We start from the raw sequence: 18898 nt of genomic DNA, 5'->3' as shown, positions 1-18898 counted from the left end.
CGCACACACACACACACACACACACACACACACACACACACACACTCTCACACTCACACGCGTGCGCACAGTAAAGCACAGGCCAAACTGCCATTCTCCAGCAGGCCTGCTTCTGGAGTTGGGAGCTGTCAGCCTGCTGGGAGGGGTAGGGGGGAGGAGGAAGAGGTGGGGCTCTACTCTGATTAATTACCTTAGGCATTCAGGGGTGGGGCTTCCTTCAGCCATCTGCCTGAGATATGGGAGGGAGCTGGAGAAAGAAGGAGGGGGAGAGGCTGCCAGAGAGGAAGAGAAAAGAAAGGAAGAAACACTAGAAAGAGAAAGGCAGGAAAACGTTTAAAGAGAGGCCCGCCGCCCGCCCTCGCCACCTAGCTGGGGACAGGGTGGCAGAGAGCCACAGAGGTGTGCCCCGCTACGGCGGCTTCCAACTGGTTATCATCTGCTTCTTCTGGTTTATGGAGAAAAAGAAAATGGTAACTCAGGTAAGACTTGTATGTCCTCCACACATTTCTGTCTCAGAGATCTACAGAAAGGTCTGGGGTTGGAGTGTAGCAAGCCAAGTTTTAATGAGGGTTGTCTTCTTAAAAAGGCAGATTTATTGTTATCAGCTGAAGTGTCGGTCCTTTGAGCATGTGTACTATATCGTGCCCTTTTCTCCCCCTCCCTCAGCTCCATAGCCGATCCCAGTTTCCTGTAGTGTGCAGCTGTAGCTCAGGAAAGAGCCTGTGGGGATTTGTCTACCTCTTTGTCTTGGTTCTGAGAAGAGGGAGGGAGGGAGAGAGACTGCAGAGGTAGGAAGAGATTCTTGTAGACTGCCAGGAAGGGGAGAGGGAGTGACTCCCTTGTAAGAATTACAGAAGAATCTGTGACACTGGGGTTTCTCAGGCTTGGCTGGAAGAATTGCAGTTTGCTGCCGTCTTTCTAAACGGATCTTCAAAAATGAAGGCTAGGAAAGAATGTTTCATTTCCGTGGCTTTGTCATTGGCAAAAGATATTTCCCATAGGAACCCACTGGGCATCCTGGTGTAACAGAGGCAGGTGCTGCTTTCCCTTATTGAATAAATGTGTACGTGTAAGTGGTGAGATTGCCCGATTTAAAAGACGTTTGAAGGAGATGGAGTAGGAAATGGAAGATCTTCATCTGTCTCCTCTCCCCACCCCCTTCTCTCTGCCTCTCTGGTTTTGTCAAGCAGACTCTGCACTGCATTTTAGCAAGTCATTCCCGGCAGATGGAAAGGTGAATGTTCTTCCGATACAGCAGGGCTATTTAGTTGCCATCCTACTGTATTCTCCTTTACCCACCTCCACCCCTACCCGCTTTTTAAAAATTTGGCTTGGAAGAAAGTGGTGAGGCTGTGACTTAACAGAACGTCTTTTCCAAGATAGATTTTCAAACCCTTTGGTCTCGGACTTGGGATCAGGTCACCCCAGGCTTCTCTCCCTGGACAGTGCTTTCCTTTTAAGGAGGTTGCCTCTTTTTTGTATTCCTCAACTAGCCACCACCGGAGGGCGAGAGGCAGCAAGCTATCAGAGGCATCGCCTTTGGTGCTGGAGCACTGTTTAGTTAAATGTTATATAATGCCCTGCAGTGCTGTTTGGAAGGAGGGAAACCTGTAGAGATGAATCAGTCTGCCCTAACCCAGAGAAGAGGGAAATTTCAAAAGATAAATTTTTCCAAGGAGGGTTTTCTCCAAATCTAAGTTAAGGAATTATCAAGAACTTCCTCCTTTGGAAAGTGGAGAAACTCTTAAAAAATTTTTAATACTTCTTACTCCTTTTGTAGAATCTAATTAATGGTTTTTGAAGTACCATTTTATTTCTTCAGGATCTTGGAGGTGGGGTGGGGGACCCCAGGTCTTGATTCTGATGCCTGTGAGATGCTGCTGCTCACTTCACCTTGAGTCCACACATCTCCACCAAGCAGCAGTGTTAGAGGGCAGCCCTCAGCTCTCACGTAGGCTTTTAACACTGCAGCTCTCACACAGATTTTAAAATCAGTGAAGGACTTATCTGAACAGGAACTGTTAAAATCAGACTGGTCTGGCCTTGTGGAGCATTGCCCCTTGGTTTTGGGAATGCTGAAGTGTGACAAGTAAAATGTGCTTGCTTGTTTATACTTCGTATTGTGTCCTAATCATCAGGGTACAGGGGAGGTCGGAGAAAAAAGTGGAACCTGGAAAGAGACTTTTTAGTGGTTAAGGATTCAAATAAATTTAATCTTTGTGCTTTTTCAGATGTACTAAGTGCTGAAGGAAAGACTTCTCGTTTTCTCATATTGAATCCATAGAACTGAAAAGACAGATCTGTGGGCTTCAGAACTGGGATGTTTGTTTCAGTGTCTATACCATCTACCTGAAAGTAATGGGGATAGTTGTTTGCAATCTAGAAAACAAACTCAAAGAGCATGGTAAATAGGATCAAGTCTTTGGTCTGTCCTGTGGTTTGTTTTCTGCTTTGTTGTATAGGTTTGTATGTTTTGTGCCAGACATCAAATCTTGGATAATGCCGTATCATCTAAGCATTTTCAGTATAAGCTGTCTGTAGTGGTCAGGGGTAGCTGTTGGAGTGACAATGGCTTGTTACTGGCTAGGATATGAAAAGTGACCTGAATGGCGTTGCTCATGTCACACCATGGCTCACTGTCTCGTTGCCTTGTACCTTCCTCCCTGTCCCTTCTGTCCCTTGGTCTCATCACTGGGTGGGAGAAGTCATCTTCATCACTTGTTATTAGTTTGGTGTGTGCACATCCTTTGTTATTATATGTACTCTAATTTTATATGGCCTTTTTGTTGCATTAGCAAACTGCATTATTATTGACAGTAAAAAGAACTTGGCTTTTTAATAAGAATGGAATTTTAATAGCAAAATTTTCATACATTAGTAGCCAGACATGCTCATGAGACACTTTAATACCCTTATCTCCTATTCATGTTCATGTTACAGAAGTTTTTTGCTGGAGTCTCTCTAACTTGATTCACATACTCAAAGACTGTTTGTCGTGTCTGTAGATGAGCACGGTGGGATAAAAGAAAAGGATAACCATTCTCATATGTGTAAACTAGAAAAACAAAGTTGTAAACGACTTTTACCTGATTAATTTAAAAACCACTTAGCAAGACACTAACTCTGTTGTTACACTAAAGGAGAAAGCTTACATTACAACCTGAAAGTAGATGCTTGCTTGACTCTACAGCAGGGTGAGGCTGCCAGCTCCTAGAACACAGGCCCTCCCTTTCTTGGACAGTTGAGTGCTTTGCTGGCATTTTCTTCAAAATCTGTTTTCCATCAGAACCAGGAGAGAAGGTGTTAGGAATAGGGGAGGCTGGGAAGAAGGTTGCTGTTCCTTTAAATAGTGCTGTGAGCCTGAGTGGCAGCAGGCAGCAGGCCTCTGGAGTGTATTCTTTTGTAATGAATCACCAGCTCCATTGTCTGCTATCTCCCCTTTGTAGCTGGAGACTGAAGTCTTTCACCTGAGCTGTGCCCTCTCAGTTCGGTTGGTCTGGTCATTGGGGAGAGGGATGGGAGTGGGTGTTTTATGCTTTAAGTAGAGGCAGATCTGACAGCAGGTAGGTTTGCTTTGTCTCAGTTTCTCCTCCCCTTTGGTTTGTGCTTTCTGTAAACCACTAGGTTGGGGAATCTGGTTTATGAATTTTCAAAGCACATCCCATTTCTATGAATCTGGCAGTCCTGCCCTTCATTGAGTCTCCATTTTGTGGCCTTTATCTGAAGTAATTCCATTCTCTTTTGCTCCTTTCCACACAGCCTTCCCCACCCCCACTCCCCACACACACAGAGTGGAGCCCTACACTGTTTGTTTTGGCACACTTTCCACTTTCTATGGGCTGCACGGGATTCTGGGGATGTTTGGGGATAGGCGAGGATGTAGGTTGGAGGCTAAATGTATGTTCCTTTACATGAACTAAAAAGAAGAGGAGGCCTTACTTTTTCCAGTGACTTCCTTTCTGAATTCTTCTACACTGGTCCATATCTTCAGTTTTAACCATTTCCTTACTAAGACCAAGACTGACTATTAAAAAGTATCACTATTCTCAAAATTATTTATCTTTCCTGGAAGATACTCAGGATTCCATAAATGGGGACGTTAGAACTCTGTAATGCTGTAAATGTGCTTGTCTCCATCCCATCCCTCCTAACTTGGGCTTTCCTAGCTTCCTGTTGAAGCCCTCCTCCTCAGTGGTTTTGTTCTTCCCTGAAGAAATTGCAAAGTCACATCTGTACAGATGGCTATCGGGAACAGTCTCATCTCTCTCTGACTTGTAGTTCAGCTTGTAACCTCTCATGATGTAATGCCTATCTTTAGGTTGTCTCATGGGAAATCACTCAGGATGAGTCCCATCTCAGGCCTTCCACTGACCTCAGTCTCAGAGATCTACTGTACATACTTGATTGTAGAGCCACAAGTCCTCTCTCAGTGTCCCCTGACATTCTGAAACCACTTTCAGCTCTTTCCTTGCCCGTTTCCACTACACAGGTTGTACATGGACTCTGCCACTCACAGTCAGTGGAAGGTTTCCTAGGGAAAACTATGCTGTTTGGACAGCAGCACCTTCATTCTTTAACTCAGCTCAGGGGCTGAGCTTCTTCTAGGCAGTCAAATGCTTCAGCCTTCCACTGAGGCACATCGTTCCATTTACAGACTTGTATTTCTTTGTTACTTTTAGAATGATTAAATTCAGGAAACAGAGTCACATAACTAATTTCTTAGGGAACACTGCCAAGGGTTACTCATCTAAAGCAGTAGTCTAATTTTTGTCAGTTTTGAGCTTAAACCTTTCAGACTCCCAAGTAAAATCACATGTCCATCCCAATCCTCCAAGGCCCTATATGGCCAGGAACCTGTTTGTCCAGCCTCATCTCTGTCACCCAGATTCCACTCTGATTGTACTGACCCGTGACTGTTTCCTTGAAACACCCCACACCCCCTGCCAGGCCTTTCCTCTTGCCTCCTCCCTGTCTGTGAGCACTCACATACCATGACACATGGGTAGAAGTGGGGGGAGCGCTTGAAGAGTTGGTTGTCTCCTTCCACCATGTCTCTGCAGTCATCACACTCAGGCCAGCAGGCTTGGTGGCAAGCACCGTTTCCTGCTAAGCGGGCTTGATGTCTTTCCTTGCAAGGCATTGTAGAGAGACAATCTGACACTTAAAGGCGACTGGACTTTGAAAGACTCTTAAGTTGGCCCATGAACTTTTCTGGCATGTTTAGTAATAGTCACTTTTTGCTTTATAGGCCTCTCTGTTTCACTTGTTAGCTCTGTTGCTAAAGCACTGAGGAAGCCGCAGACAACACTTGAATGAATGTCTATGTTCAATAATACTTGATGAATAATAGATTGGAATTTCATGTCATTTTCATGTTGCAAAATGTTATTCCTTTGGATTTATAAAGATAAAAGTTTGCTTGTTGTCTTAGTTACTTTTCTAATGCTGTGCTAAAACACTATAACCAAGGCAACTTATAAAATCTGGATCTCTGTCCATCATGGCAGCCAAGACACCTTGGCAGCATGCAGGCAGATAAGCATGGTGGTGGAACAGTGCCTGAGGGCTCGCACAGAGTGAACTGGGAATGTCCTAGGCTTTTGAAAACTCACAACCCACCCTCAGTAACACACTTCCTCCAATAAGGCCACATCTTCAAACAGTTCCATCGACTGGGGACCAAGCATTCAAATCTGTGAGGTGGCTCTCATTCAAGGTACCACACTTGTTTTGCTATACAACTAGGTGGGTCAGGCATTGGACCACAGCCATAACCTGATGACCTCTGAGAGATACAAGCCCTTGCTATGTTTCTAGCATTGGTTGGGGTTTCCTGTGTCAATTGGTCATAGTGACATAGTTCTAAGCAGTTTGACAGTCCACTTTGACTCTCTCTTTAAAAGAAAGCCCTTTAGAGTCTCACCAGCGTGAGTGCCCAAATATGAGCTGAACAAGGATGACACTAGTGGACATGTCAAAGTGGACAGGGAGAAACTCACAAGACCTCAACCCGACACAAAGAGGAAAGTTGGGAGCAGGAAAAGACGTCTTCCCCAGGCAAGAGCACACCAATTGGTTGTCCAGTGCCAACTGGTCAGCCCTAAAAACATACATACAAGTAACAGTATACAGACTGAGTAGGTTACATCTAAGAATGTACATATGTATGTATATGTATCCAATAACAATTAGTGAAAAAAGAGGCCATGAGTTTAAAGGAGAATAAATATATGGTAGGATTTGAAGGGAGGAAAGGAAAGGGAGAAATGTAATTATATTGTGATCTCGCTTTTTTATCATTATTAAATCATAATCTTTAACAGAAAAGAAACCCCTGACCTTTAACCCCCACCTGTGAATATTTTTCTTCCACTTTTTATTATATCAGCATTTTTATTACTTTTTATATATCATTATTTTAACCCAGAATGTTTCTTTCCCCTCAGTTTTACTTTTGTCATTCAAGAATCACTGTAAAGCTCCCCTAGTTTAGAAAGTTTGGCTAACAATGATAGGCCTCTCTGCTCCATTGTCCTCTGTGTATCCCTCCAGCAAGCCACCCTTCTGGCAGAGCTGGAATATATTGTCTGGTTCTTCTGTCATGCTGGACTCTTTCAGGATGTTTGTCACCAGCTCTGATTCAGTTACACGTTCTTGACACTTTACTTAGCTAGAAGGTAGGTAGATGTGCTGCTATGTATGTGCAGGCCATGGAGCTTGTAGTTGTTCTAGTAAAAGGCTGAGTATATCCTGGGGTAGCCTGAGATTCAGTGGGATAGGCCCTTCAGCTCCCAGAAGTCAGCAAGGAAAGAGGAAGGGAAAGCTATGAAGGAAGCCTGAAGGTTGGCAGCCCAGGGTAAGGTGTGAATGTGACAGGCTACACAGCCAGCTCCTTCCCACCATTCAAAGTGCCTTGGAGTTAGATCCTTTGTCTTATACTTTTAAGAAGCTGCCAAGATATGTTTCAGATCATTTCTCATTTTCTGGGCTCACTGTTCTTGAGGGGTGTGTGTTTGTGTGTCCCCCCCCCCGCCCCTACCATGTTTACTTTTACAGTTCTTCCTATGAAGTCATGTGCACTGATCATTTTGCTGTGCAGAGCCTAGTTGGCATTAGTCAAATCAGTTTCCACATCTAGAATTGTGATGTGGATCTTTTTTGCGCCTTTCATCTCACTGTAAGGCGCTGTGTTTGCTCTTCACATCGCAAACATGGGTGTAAAAGCCTAACTCCCTTCGTTGCTAACCCTGGGTGTGTGCTGACTTTGGATCTGGTCTCAGTGTGACATGCTTGTATTTGCCTGTTTCTTTGCACGCCCATGAACTTTTTAAAAGTTAGATCCCAGACATAGTGAATTTACCTTATGGGTGGTGGTGTTTTTAATTTTATAAATACTCAAAACACACAGCTTTATTTTTGAGCTTCACACAGCTCTGTTTCTTACAAGTAACACAGTCCTCTTGGTCTTGTTTTAAAGTGTTGTTAGATATGACCAGAGCTATGTTTAGTCTCTGGCAAATTGTCCCTGCTACAGAGCAAAACAGGGAATTTCTAACTGATGCATCGGATTTTCTGTTCTGGCCATGAGCAGGTCCTTCCCCTGGCACCTCAGTTCCCTAGCCCTGTTCTCTAGGGTTTTTTTTTTCAGGTGTTTCTTTCTCTAGCCTCTTATACCACTCATTCAGGTGACAGCCAATGGTTAGGACATGTCGTCTTTTGACTTTCTGGACAGCATTAGCTTCCCCAGGACATCCACAGTGATCTCTAATAGGCCTGTCTTCCCAAACCTCTTGTCCTGTTCTCACTTCCTGGCAGCAAGCAAAGCCTCTGAGCAGCCCACCTTCCTGCTGTCCTATCTGAGGGGCCATTGCCCTTTTTGCCTACTGTATAGTCCTTCGAGTGTTCTTGCTTTTTATATTTGAATCTATTTGGGGGTTGAGGTAACAAGACTGGAAACAAAAGAGAGATTATTTTTAAATAAAAATAAAGGTGCCTCATTTAATGTATTCTTAGCTGATGCATGAAAATCAGTTGAACAACAATTTCAAGGAGCATTCAGAGAGAATACCTAAGATGCAAGCACAGCAGTGATAAAGGGAACATCGACTAGTTTCTGTAACTGCATTTTATGTCTTTAGTAAAAAAGAAGAGGGTTCCTTTCTCTTGGGTTTCAATTAGTGTCAGTGTTTATGGGTGGAAGAACACAGAATCTTTAAGATTCTAGCTCAGTGACTTGTGTTTTGGACTATGTGGTCTTATCTTAAATCACAGTGATAGATAGTGACTAATGTCTCGACTGCCTGTTTTGTCTTGTTTTGTTTTTTGATATTGTTGTTTTGTGTACACCTGATCTTGGTGCTTACATGTACACTGATGAACGGTGATCCCTTTTTCTATTTTACAGGTGAAGAGCTAGAAACATTGAGGGACCACATGACTTATCCAAGATCCCAGAGTCTGGGTTTGAACCTAGATTTGTCGCTCCAGTGTCTTGCTCCCTTCCTTCTTTTGCCACAGTCCCCCATTATGTCAAGTATAACACTCAGAATATAGATCATGGGCTGGGCTGTGGCTCAGTCAATAGAGTGCTTGCTTAGTGTGCATGGAGTCCTAGATTTGATCTCCACTGCACATAAAACAGTATGGTGTACATACCTGTAATCTTCCCACTTGAGAAATGGAGGCAGGAGAATCAGGAACTCAGTGTCATCCCTGGTATATATGGAGAATTGGAGGCTAACTTAGGCTATGTGAGACCCTTTCTCAAAACAATAATCTAGGCTTTGCTATTTAGCTTACTTAGCAGGAATTTTTTCTTGCCTTACTAAATGTCTTTAAGCCATTTTATCCAATACTTTGAGAAATGTGTTACTTTTATGAAAGCCTTAAGTTCTGTAGTAAATGGAGATATCCTCAGTTTAACTATTTCTTGACATTTTGTATCAGCACAGTGGCTTAAGAGTCTGAGGGTGTAGTAATTCATGTGGAGAGCACTGTACAATGTGCTAGAAAGACAAAAAATGTTCAACTACTTGGCTGCCTCCAAAGAGATGGTTCCACCCCGTGAGGTGTTTATGTAAAACCTATGCATGCCATCAAACTAACCCTGGGTTATAATCCCTGAAGTGGTGTAAATGCTGTGAATGGTTGCTATCCTCAAGTCTCTGGAGAATAACGATAAGGGAAAGGTCTGTGCATCTTTAGCTGGCTCATCTTTTTCTACATATTGGGAGTAGACGAGCCTGCGGGTCCGCAGGACTGACTATTGGCTCTCTGCAATAGCGTGTAGCTATTTGAGCTGGGGAACAAATAAACTGTTTAATAACGTTTTTTGCTGACTCCTACAGATGAAGATGCTTACGTTTACATGATAATATACCAAACACATTTCTTCTTTTTCTAGAAACTTGATTTTTTTCCTGAGTTAGACCCCTTATCACAGAACTGCAGACTGTTAAACCCCAAGGGAAGTTCATTTAAAAGTCAGAGTACATTCCGGAGAGGCTGTGGGTTGCTCAGGCACGTGTTAAAGGCAGGGCTGAAGCCAGAACTTACCTTCTCTTGCTTGAGTCCTGCTGGCTAACACATGCTTGACCTGTCGTGGTCCAAGTTTCAGGGAGGTATTCTTGCTCCTTTCTTCCGAAAGGGAGGTGTGAATAAATTAAACTTGTGTGTTAGGCTTGTGTGTGTGTTTTTCTTTTTTTCTGTTTCATTTATTTTTTTATATGTATGACTGTTTTGTCTGCATGTATGTCTGAGTATTGTGTGTGCAGTGCCTGATGATCCCCTAGAACTAGAGTTATAACTAGATGGTTACAAGCCATTATGACTTCTGGGAAATGAACCTCAGTCCTCTGGAAAGAATGCCAGTGCTCTAAACCGCTGAGCCATCACTCTTCCAGCCCCAGCAGTCATTCTTTGCTAAAAAATAATTTGTATACATTTTTTCCCCCTGTAGTACTGGATTGATTTAAGCCCAGAGCCTTGCACATGCTGAGCCAGTATTCCACTTAATGACCTACATTTCCAACCTAAATCTTTATTTTTGAGTAATAACCGTATAGTTCTGATATGGATGGTGAAATTCGGGTAAGGAGAAGAAACAGATAGTGCACACAACACTACCACCTTTTAAAATTGAGCATTGACTTGATTGTCACAGAAAATGTGGAGAAAAATCTTGGTGTGTTTTACATCTTAGATGCATTGAATCCATGGCTGGTTCCGGCATACCTTCGTCCTGGTCCATGGCTTCCTTTCCTTAGACACAGGCTGCCCTGATCAGGGGAAGTGGCCTGCTGGTGGTTTCTTCTCTGATTTGTTTTGCGAACAAGGATTAAATCTTGCAATCACTGGTTTATATTTCCTGGCTGTTCCTGACTGAAGAATCAGAGTCCATGACATGCCTTATTAATTCATTTGTTAGATTAATGAGGTAACAGAAATAATTTTCCTCTTTGGACTCCATTCTTGTCTAGGCCACTATTGCATTCGTTAAGGAGGAGGCTTTCTAATCAGTAAATACTGGATTTTCTCTTCTTTTCTGAGAGTGCTTAGATACTTGCAAATCCTTTATGTCTGTCAAAAATTTAGAATAACCGCTAGTGTGTTATTTGGGACATTAGGACTGCAAAACACAACATGCACTTGACTCTGTTCGTCCGAGTTGCTTTCCTTTCCACAGACTCATTATACCTAATTTCATCTTTAAAATATTTACTTTGAGGGTATGTGTTCACAACACATGAGTGTGCATGTTTGTTTGTGTGGAGGTCAGAAGGCAGCCTCACTGCTCACCTGTCTCCTTTGTTTGAGGCAAGATCTCTTGATGTTTGCCACTGGGCAAACATCTATCCCAGGCCAGCTGGCTCACAGAGGACTTCCAGAGGACTTCCCTGTGTCTACCTCCCATGTCACTTGTAGAAAGGCTGAAGTCACAGGCACACGTCACTGGGTCTGGAGTTTACAAGGATCAATTTAAACTGATCTGAACTCATTTGCACAGCGAGTGCTTTTCCCCACTAGCATCTCCCTGGCCTAATCTCTTGAAGCTTAAGTACAAGGGTTGTCTCAAGAATTGTAGCAAACACCATTCCTTTTCCTTTGAAGCCCCGATTTGTTCTTAGGGAACCAATTTTTCTCACTTACAGAGGAGTCTAGATTTGAAAGTTTGCTCTAAATTGTGATTGTCTTGAATAACACAAGCTTGGCTTCTGGCTTAGAATGCTTTCTGTTGCCTCTCATCTATTGTAAGATCCACTAGTAATATAGAAGTATGGAGAAGTGTAAATCAGCAGAAGAATGTGGGGAGTGGCATAGCTGATAGCAGGGACTAAACAGAGTTCTGGGAAAATTAATGCAGATTGAAAAAAAAGATAGGTTAAAAAGGAGGAGGCGCTAAAGCCTAGCAGCAGACCTGTGAAGCTGTCTTAGTGAAGACAGTGCGCCCAGCGTAAAATGAAGATGGAAAACAGCCAAAGGTTCTGTTTGTTTGTATGGGTGGCTAGCTGCTTGGCACTGCCCAGGCCTCTCCAAGCACTTTCCCGGCCTACTGTGCCACCCTCTTTCTTTGGCATGGAAGGTAAACAAACATTTGCTTCTCTCCTAAGAGCCAGATCAACATGTTTGGAGAAATTTAACTTTACTCTTATTTTATTGTTGTTGTTATTGTCTGTTGGTGTTTTTCTTTTGTTTGGTTTTGAGACTGGGGTCTTACTACATAGACTGGATCCCCCAATATAGACCAAGCTGGCCATGAAGATCTACTTGTCTCTGCTTCCTGAATGCTGGGATTAAAAGCATGTTCCAACACATCCAAATGTATTTTTATTTGTTTGGAGAAATGTTTTGCCTGCACGTATATCTGTCTACCACTTGTACAGTGCCCACAAGGACCAGAGAGGGACAGGCATTAGATCCCCTGGAACTAGACTTATAGATGGTTGTTAATAGCCATGTGGGTGTTGTGAATCAAATCCAGATCCTCTGGAAGAGCAACAAATACTCTTACCTGCTAAATGGTCTCTCCAACTCTTTAATTCTTTAAAAAAAAATTTTATTATTAATTGTACATATATATACTCCTCTCTCCCTCTCATTCTCTCTCTTTTCTCCCTACCCTATCAAAGACTGGCATAGCACTATTTTGTTTCCTCACATTTGTTCAGTTTGCATGGAGCAAACTCACTTGTCCCTTCCTTCCTCCAAGGCCTTGGATATGGGGAGTATTTACAGCCCCCAGCCTAGGCCCTCTGCCTCTTAAGAGAGGCTAAAAGAGGAGCTGTATGCTGTCACCTGCATGGGCATATTTAATAAAAATAAGGGGTTGGAGGATTTTGGTTTTGTTTGTTTTGTTTTGTTTTGTTGCTTTTTATTTATGTGTATGTGCCCGTGTCTGATGTTGTGCAGTAGCATCCTAGATCTGGTGTTAAAAACAATTGTGAGGTACTCAGAAGTTAAGAGCACTGACTACTCTTCCAGAGGACCTGAGTTCAATTCCCAGCAACCACATGGTGTCTCCCAACCATCTGTAATGGAATCTGATGCCCTCCATTCTGGTGTGTCTGAAGACAGCAACAGTGTATTCACATATATTAAGTAAACAAATAATTGTGAGCTACTCAGTGTGGATGGTAGCAACCAAACTTGGGTCTTCTGGCAAACAAGAAATACATTTAAACCACTGAACTATCTATCCAGCCCCAAAAATAAAACTTAAAAAGGGAAAAATGATTTACCAACTACCCCTTTGAAATCACTATGAAGGATCTTTCTGAGTTAGAAGCCTTTAGTATAAGACACATCTTCCTTTCTGCAGTCTCCTATTACCTCTGCTGAGTTCTCTTCTAGTCTATATTCAGTATCTCAGTATCACTTTGGATATTTTTCAAAATAGCAAAAGTTTATATATATATACACACAGAGAGAAAGTTTATATACACAAGATTGAAATTCTTGTGTCTTTAAAAAAAAAAAAAGCTACCCATGGAGAGGTTGAGAGGTTATTTAAGTAGTCACTGAACATAGGAAGAAGACTTGGAACTAGACGTTTACCTGCTTACCGAGTTTCTGCTCTGTGAAAGACCCATAGGCCAGTGTGTTAGCAAACAAGTAATTACAATAGATACAATGCTAAGGAAGTTAAATATCAGGGCAAGGATAGGAAAGCAGAGAGGGATCTGTTTTGGGTGACTAACAGCCCAGAAAGGAATAAGTGTTTGAACCACACATTAAACACTGTGTGTGAATTAGCCAGGTAGGGAGAAGTGGACAAAATAATTGGTACAGAAATTGGGGCACAACACAGGATGATATGTCTTCTCAGGATTTCAAACATGTGGGCACCGTGTCTTAAGTGTGATGTTTGAAATGGGTCTACTTGCTCCTGCCTTTGCTGAAAGAACCACATACAATCTAGCCTTTCCACACCACCTCTCTGCTTGAACTCTTTCTTAGATCACAGAAGCCAGAATGCTGGCAGACTGGCTGCAGCTTTCCCGGCTCCCTCCCAGCTCCCAGTCTGTTCCCACTGCCACCTTTCTCACTTCATCACCTGTCACTGTACCTTGCCTATCTATTCCAGGCTGGTCACATGCCTCTGGGTCTCTTGTTCTGGGCCTCTATACTGTGTTTCTTTGTCTGCAGTATTCTTCCATCTAAACAGACATCTTGCTGCCTTGATTTCCAAAGAGATTTGACCAGATGTCACTCTCCCTGGCCTCCTGAAGATGGTAAAAGTCCTCCTGTCACCTGCCTTCTGGCAGTCTGGTCTTTGCTTTGCTTGTTTTCAGTTACTTTTTTGTCCCTACTAAAACATGAATTCAAGGAGAAGGACTGGGTGGCTAATCACTGGTGATTGTCCTCAGCAGAAATTGTGTCCCTCTCATGACAGAAGCATGGTCAGAATGAGCTGAGTGGGCAGAGCAGACCAGAGCACAGTGAGCTTTATTTTCAAATCATCGTTTTGGTAGCTTGTTAATCATGAGTCAAGTTAAGGTTTAAGTTTCTTATATTTATGTTTAAATTTTTGAGAGAGGGAGAGGGAGAGGGAGTGACTGTAAGGAGCCCATGGAGTCTAGAAGAGGGGAGGGCATCTAGTCCCTAAAATAGTTGAAGTTACAAGCAGCCATAACCTTCCCAATATGGTAGTTGGACGCAGGTCCTCGGCAAGAGCAGTATGTACTCTTAACCACTCCTCACTTTAGTGCTCTGCGTTTGATACAGTCGCATATAGCCCAGGCTAACCTCAAACTCTGTGTACGGTAGCCCTCACACTTTTCATTCTCTGGTAGCACCTAACACAACTTCCAGGGCTCTCAGCTTCCCGTGATTATGTGACTCTAGTGCAGCTGATAATTTGCTCCCTCCTGAGCTGATGGGAAAGAGAAGTTGTCCATTTTTTTTACAGATGGTACTTCAGAGTAAGGGATCAATTTAGTAAGCATTCTCTAAAGAAATGCTACTGTGTGCCCATTAACCTCTTGTGCAGGGAGGAACTTAGAATGAAAAAGGCTGTAGCTAATTTCTAACCAACTTAGAAGCTTCACTTGCAAAATAGAGAATAGAATTGTGACTGTAGGCACATGCATTTTTTTTTTCTAGGACAAGAATAGGGAAAAATTTTCCCACTTACTATATATGTATCTTATAATTTTTTCCTCATCATGAAGAAGTTGGCTATAGGAGAGCCCCGCCCATAAAACATAGTTCTTTTATAATTCCGAAGACACTCTGAGGACCTTCCGCAGTGTTTTATTCTGAACGAGAGTTGTTACTATTCCTAATAATATTCCAGTTTTGACATGAAGGATATAAAGTTAATTATCCATGAAAAAATAGTAAGTTAAATTGCAGTGGGAATTTTGTTTGAAAAAGTGATGATCATATATAGATTGCATAAACCATCAATCATGCTGACAAGACTACACTTGTAAACTGCAGGAAGGGGTGAGGAGAGGCTTCCGTTTCCAAGCAGCAGGTAACAGCAGAACCAAAGCTGATGGTCTTGTTGCTAATGGAAAGCATGATCCATGGTATTGGGTTGCTGAGTGCTGCTGTAAAGGGAAGTGGAAGAGAGCTTTTGAGAGTTTGGAGACATTGAAACTGTGACAGTGTTTGCCACGTTAAATCTAAGAGATGATTGGTTCAGATAGCTTTATTCTGGAATATTTATTTTACTGTTTAAATATTCATTCATGTGTGAGATAGCAAAGCTCAGCCTTGGGGGAGAAATTTGTATTGTCATTTCTGTCTGAGTAAGTCAAAAGGTGTGTGTGTGTGTGTGTGTGTGTGTGTGTGTGTGTGTGTGTGTGAGAGAGAGAGAGAGAGAGAGAGAGAGAGAGAGGTGAGGGGGAAGGAAGACAGAAAGACAGAGGGGTGGGGAGGGGGGAGGATTCATGCCAACTTCTGTCATTTATTTTTATTGTAAGCATGGAAGGAAATGCAATATGCTACCCGTTTATCTTTTTTGTATTAACTGTGTACAAGTGTATGAGATTGCTCTGGTGCCTTCAGCACTGCACGGGTGTCTTAGTCAGGGTTTCTGTTCCTGCACAAACATCATGACCAAGAAGCAAGTTGGGGAAGAAAGGGTTTATTCAGCTTATTTCCATATTGCTGTTTATCACCAGAGGAAGTCAGGACTGGAACTCAGGCAGATCAGGAAGCAGGAGCTGATGGAGAGGCCATGGAGAGATGTTCCTTACTGGCTGCCTCCCCTGGCTTGCTCAGCCTGCTCTCTTATAGAACCCAAGACTTCCAGCCCAGGGATGGCACCACCCACAAGGGGCCCGACCCCCTTGATCACTAATTGAGAAAATGCCCCACAGCTGGATCTCATGGAGGCACTTCCCCAACTGAAGCTCCCTTCTCTGTGATAACTCCAGCCTGTGTCAAGTTGGCACACAAAACAAGCCAGTGCAACTGGGAAGCAAAACACTTGACCTTAGTTAGGTCCTTTGGTTCTCTAAGACAGTTAGGCCTGCTGTTTAGTGCCTTTGCCTTTTTGGGAAAAGGTAGTGCCTCTTCCCTCTGTAGGCACCATTAAGACACTGGCCCTCTACTTGCAGGCAGTGTGCTTTTGCAGTTGCTACTCCCTTGCTTTTACAGCCATCCCTTCTAGAAACAACGCTGGCAGGTGCTCTCTGGGGAGATGTTGCTGCTGTCCCCCTTCTCTCTTCTGAAGTAGTCCTTCTGAATAACAGAAAAATGTTAGCCACCATATTCCACCAATGCCACCTAACCAGGAAGGATAACAACCTAGGTTTTTAAACAGAGTTCCTGAGTAGGCCAATGTCAGGAAAGAGGTAGAAGTGGAGAGCTGCATATGTGGTGCTGGTTCCTGCTGGTTCCTGTCCAATGGGGTCAGTGTTCTAGCTAACTCTTGAAACTATAGCAGGCAAAGATCCTTGGTTGAAATTAAGTGGTAATAGATTTTTCTGTTAGTAGATGGCATTTCATTTGATCTTGTGAGCCTTTTAAGGAGCCTACCTATTTATTTACTGAGTAACAAAAATATAAGTTAAAAAAAAAAAACAACTAGATTTTTCACCCAGATGTAAAAATTAAGTTTCGCCGGGCAGTGGTGGCGTACACCTTTAATCCCAGCACTTGGGAGGCAGAGGCAGGCAGATTTCTGAATTTAAGGTCAGCCTGGTCTACAAAGTGAGTTCCAGGACAGCCAGGGCTACACAGAGAAACTCTGTCTCAAAAAAACAAACAGAAAAAAAACAAAAACAAACAAACAAAAAAAAAAAACAAATTAAGTTTCATGGAGATACCATGTTTAGTAGATATGCCCCTAAAGATCTTCAAGTTACCTAACATCTTACATCTTTGGGTAGAATTACCCTTCTCTAAGCTTTACCAGAAATATTTTAGAGTTAGACACCAGCACTTCCACTGTGTGTATTAGGCTATGGAACTTTGATATTGGCAAGGAAACTATGCTTGCAGCCTCTCCCTCTAGACTTTTCAGGCATTTATAAGAAAATAAATAAAATATGAAGGATATATTAGGTAATGTGACTGATTTCAGATTTGAGTATGTCGCTGAGGCCAGAGTTGATTTGCTGTGAGTCCAGCATGTCACAGTTGTTCTGTCTTCCGTGTTTAAGAAGCTGTTGAACTGCTACTGCTTTTGAATTATTTTAAGTGTATGGAAGAAGAGGTGTTGGATCTCCTAGAGCTGAATTCACATTCAGGCTTGACCTACCTTGTGGGTGCTGGGAATTGAACTTGGGGCTTGTGGAAGAACAGCTGGTGCTTTTTAAGTGCTGAGCTATTTCTCCAGCCCTATAAATTACTTTTTAAATGGAATCTAGATTTTTCTTTCTTTTTTATGTATGTGTGTCTATGGTGTACATTGTAGGTGTGTGTGTTAATATGGGGGTGCGCATATCTGTGGGGATGTACATGTGTGCAAGTGCATGTGAAGGTCCAAGGGTGATGTCAGGAGTCTTCTTCACTCACTTTTCCACTGTAACCTTTAAGGTAGGGTCACACTCAAGCCTGGCAAACAGGGCAAGTCTAGCTAGTCAGCATGCTCTAGGGACTCGTGTATGCTTTCAAGCCGCCAGGACAACCAGCTATTACTGTGTTCTGAGTGTCCAAACATGGACCCTCACACTTGTGAGCCAGGAACAGTGATTGCTGAGCCATCTCCCCAGCCCTGGTGACAGTTATGTACATGCTTTGTTCCTGTTGTCATAGACATAGGCAAAATAGGCAAAATTCACTTTGCCAACAGATCTGATAGGCTCCCAGGTAAGAGCTTTCGTACTTCTTTTTTGCTGTACATGTGTGCTCATGCATGCATGTGTATATGTCTGTGGGTGCATACATACAGATGTTCTTAAGTTGACAGTTCAGTGTCTTCTTTAGTTGCTTTCCACCTTAGTTTTGAGACAAGATCTCTAATGGAATCTGAAACTCACCTTTTGGCAAGACTGGCTGGCCACCAATCCCAGGGATCCTCCTGTCTCTGCCTGCCCAGCCCCAAGCACTCAACAACTGAACCATCTTCCCAGTGACTGGTTGGTTTTAGAAAGGTAGGCCAAGTTTGACATCTGAGCCTACCTAAGGTCCCAGGGGATAAAATGACATATGTAAAATGCTTAAAAGCAAAAAAATATTTTTGGCATCCTGGTTAAATAGTTAAGAATATTCCTTGGGGATATTCTTTTAGGCACTTCTTTTTATGATTGAGAGGCTGTCTGATTGGGGCGCCTTTCGGATTTGCAGCCTGTTGTTTAGGTTATGCCTGTAAGTTGGAGTCAAGATTATCAAATAGATAAACTAGAATGAAGTTGAAAAAGGAATGGAAAGACAACAATAAAAATACCTTCTCTTGCTGGGTGGTGGTAGCACACGCCTTTAGTTCTAGCACTTGGGAGGCAGAGGCAGGTGGATTTCTGAGTTCAAGGCCAGCCTGGTCTACAGAGAGAGTTCCAAGACAGCTGGGGCTACACAGAGAAACCCTGTCTCGAAAAACAAAAACAAAAACAACAACAACAAAAAAACTTCTCTTTTCTACATCACATGAACTTCATCCTAGAAAGATGGTAATAACTCACCTTTCTAGGTGTCATAGTTGCCTAGCCTAGAATATAGAACATAGTGGCCGGAGGTGTGGCTCTTGGTAAAGAATACTTGCTGATTGGTCTGTCAGCTTGACACAAACTAGAGTTACATGGGAAGAGGTATCAACTGAAGAATTGCCTCTATCAAACTGACCTGGAAACACGACTGTAGGCCATTTTTTGATTAATGACTGGTGTGGGAAAGTCCAACCCACTGTGTATGGTGACATCCCTGGGTAGGTGGCCCTGGGTTGTATAAGAAAGCAGGCCAAGCAAGAGCAAGCGATGAGGAGCAAGCCAGTAAGAAATACTCCTCCATC

General features: G+C 42.9%; 1 protein-coding gene across 32 annotated transcripts in view; it reads left to right on the top strand.

The window, feature by feature from the left end:
- Rbfox2 (RNA binding fox-1 homolog 2) overlaps positions 1–18898 on the top strand; it is a 234156-nt gene that overhangs the window by 159136 nt on the left and 56122 nt on the right. For 2 of the 32 annotated variants that reach the window (XM_031348232.1, XM_031348215.1), the window contains exon 1: positions 89–479. The exons of 26 other annotated variants lie outside the window; for them this stretch is intronic. In XM_031348232.1, the coding sequence (XP_031204092.1) occupies positions 453–479 (27 nt within the window). In that variant the 5' untranslated portion in view covers positions 89–452. Of the gene's footprint in view, positions 1–78; positions 480–18898 lie in introns of those variants that run through there. 4 more of the 32 variants (XM_031348265.1, XM_031348245.1, XM_031348257.1 and 1 more) reach the window with 4 other exon arrangements.

This window comes from Mastomys coucha, unplaced genomic scaffold (assembly GCF_008632895.1).
Source record: "Mastomys coucha isolate ucsf_1 unplaced genomic scaffold, UCSF_Mcou_1 pScaffold11, whole genome shotgun sequence".
NCBI lineage: Eukaryota > Metazoa > Chordata > Mammalia > Rodentia > Muridae > Mastomys > Mastomys coucha.
This window is presented reverse-complemented; position numbering and strand designations above follow the sequence as displayed.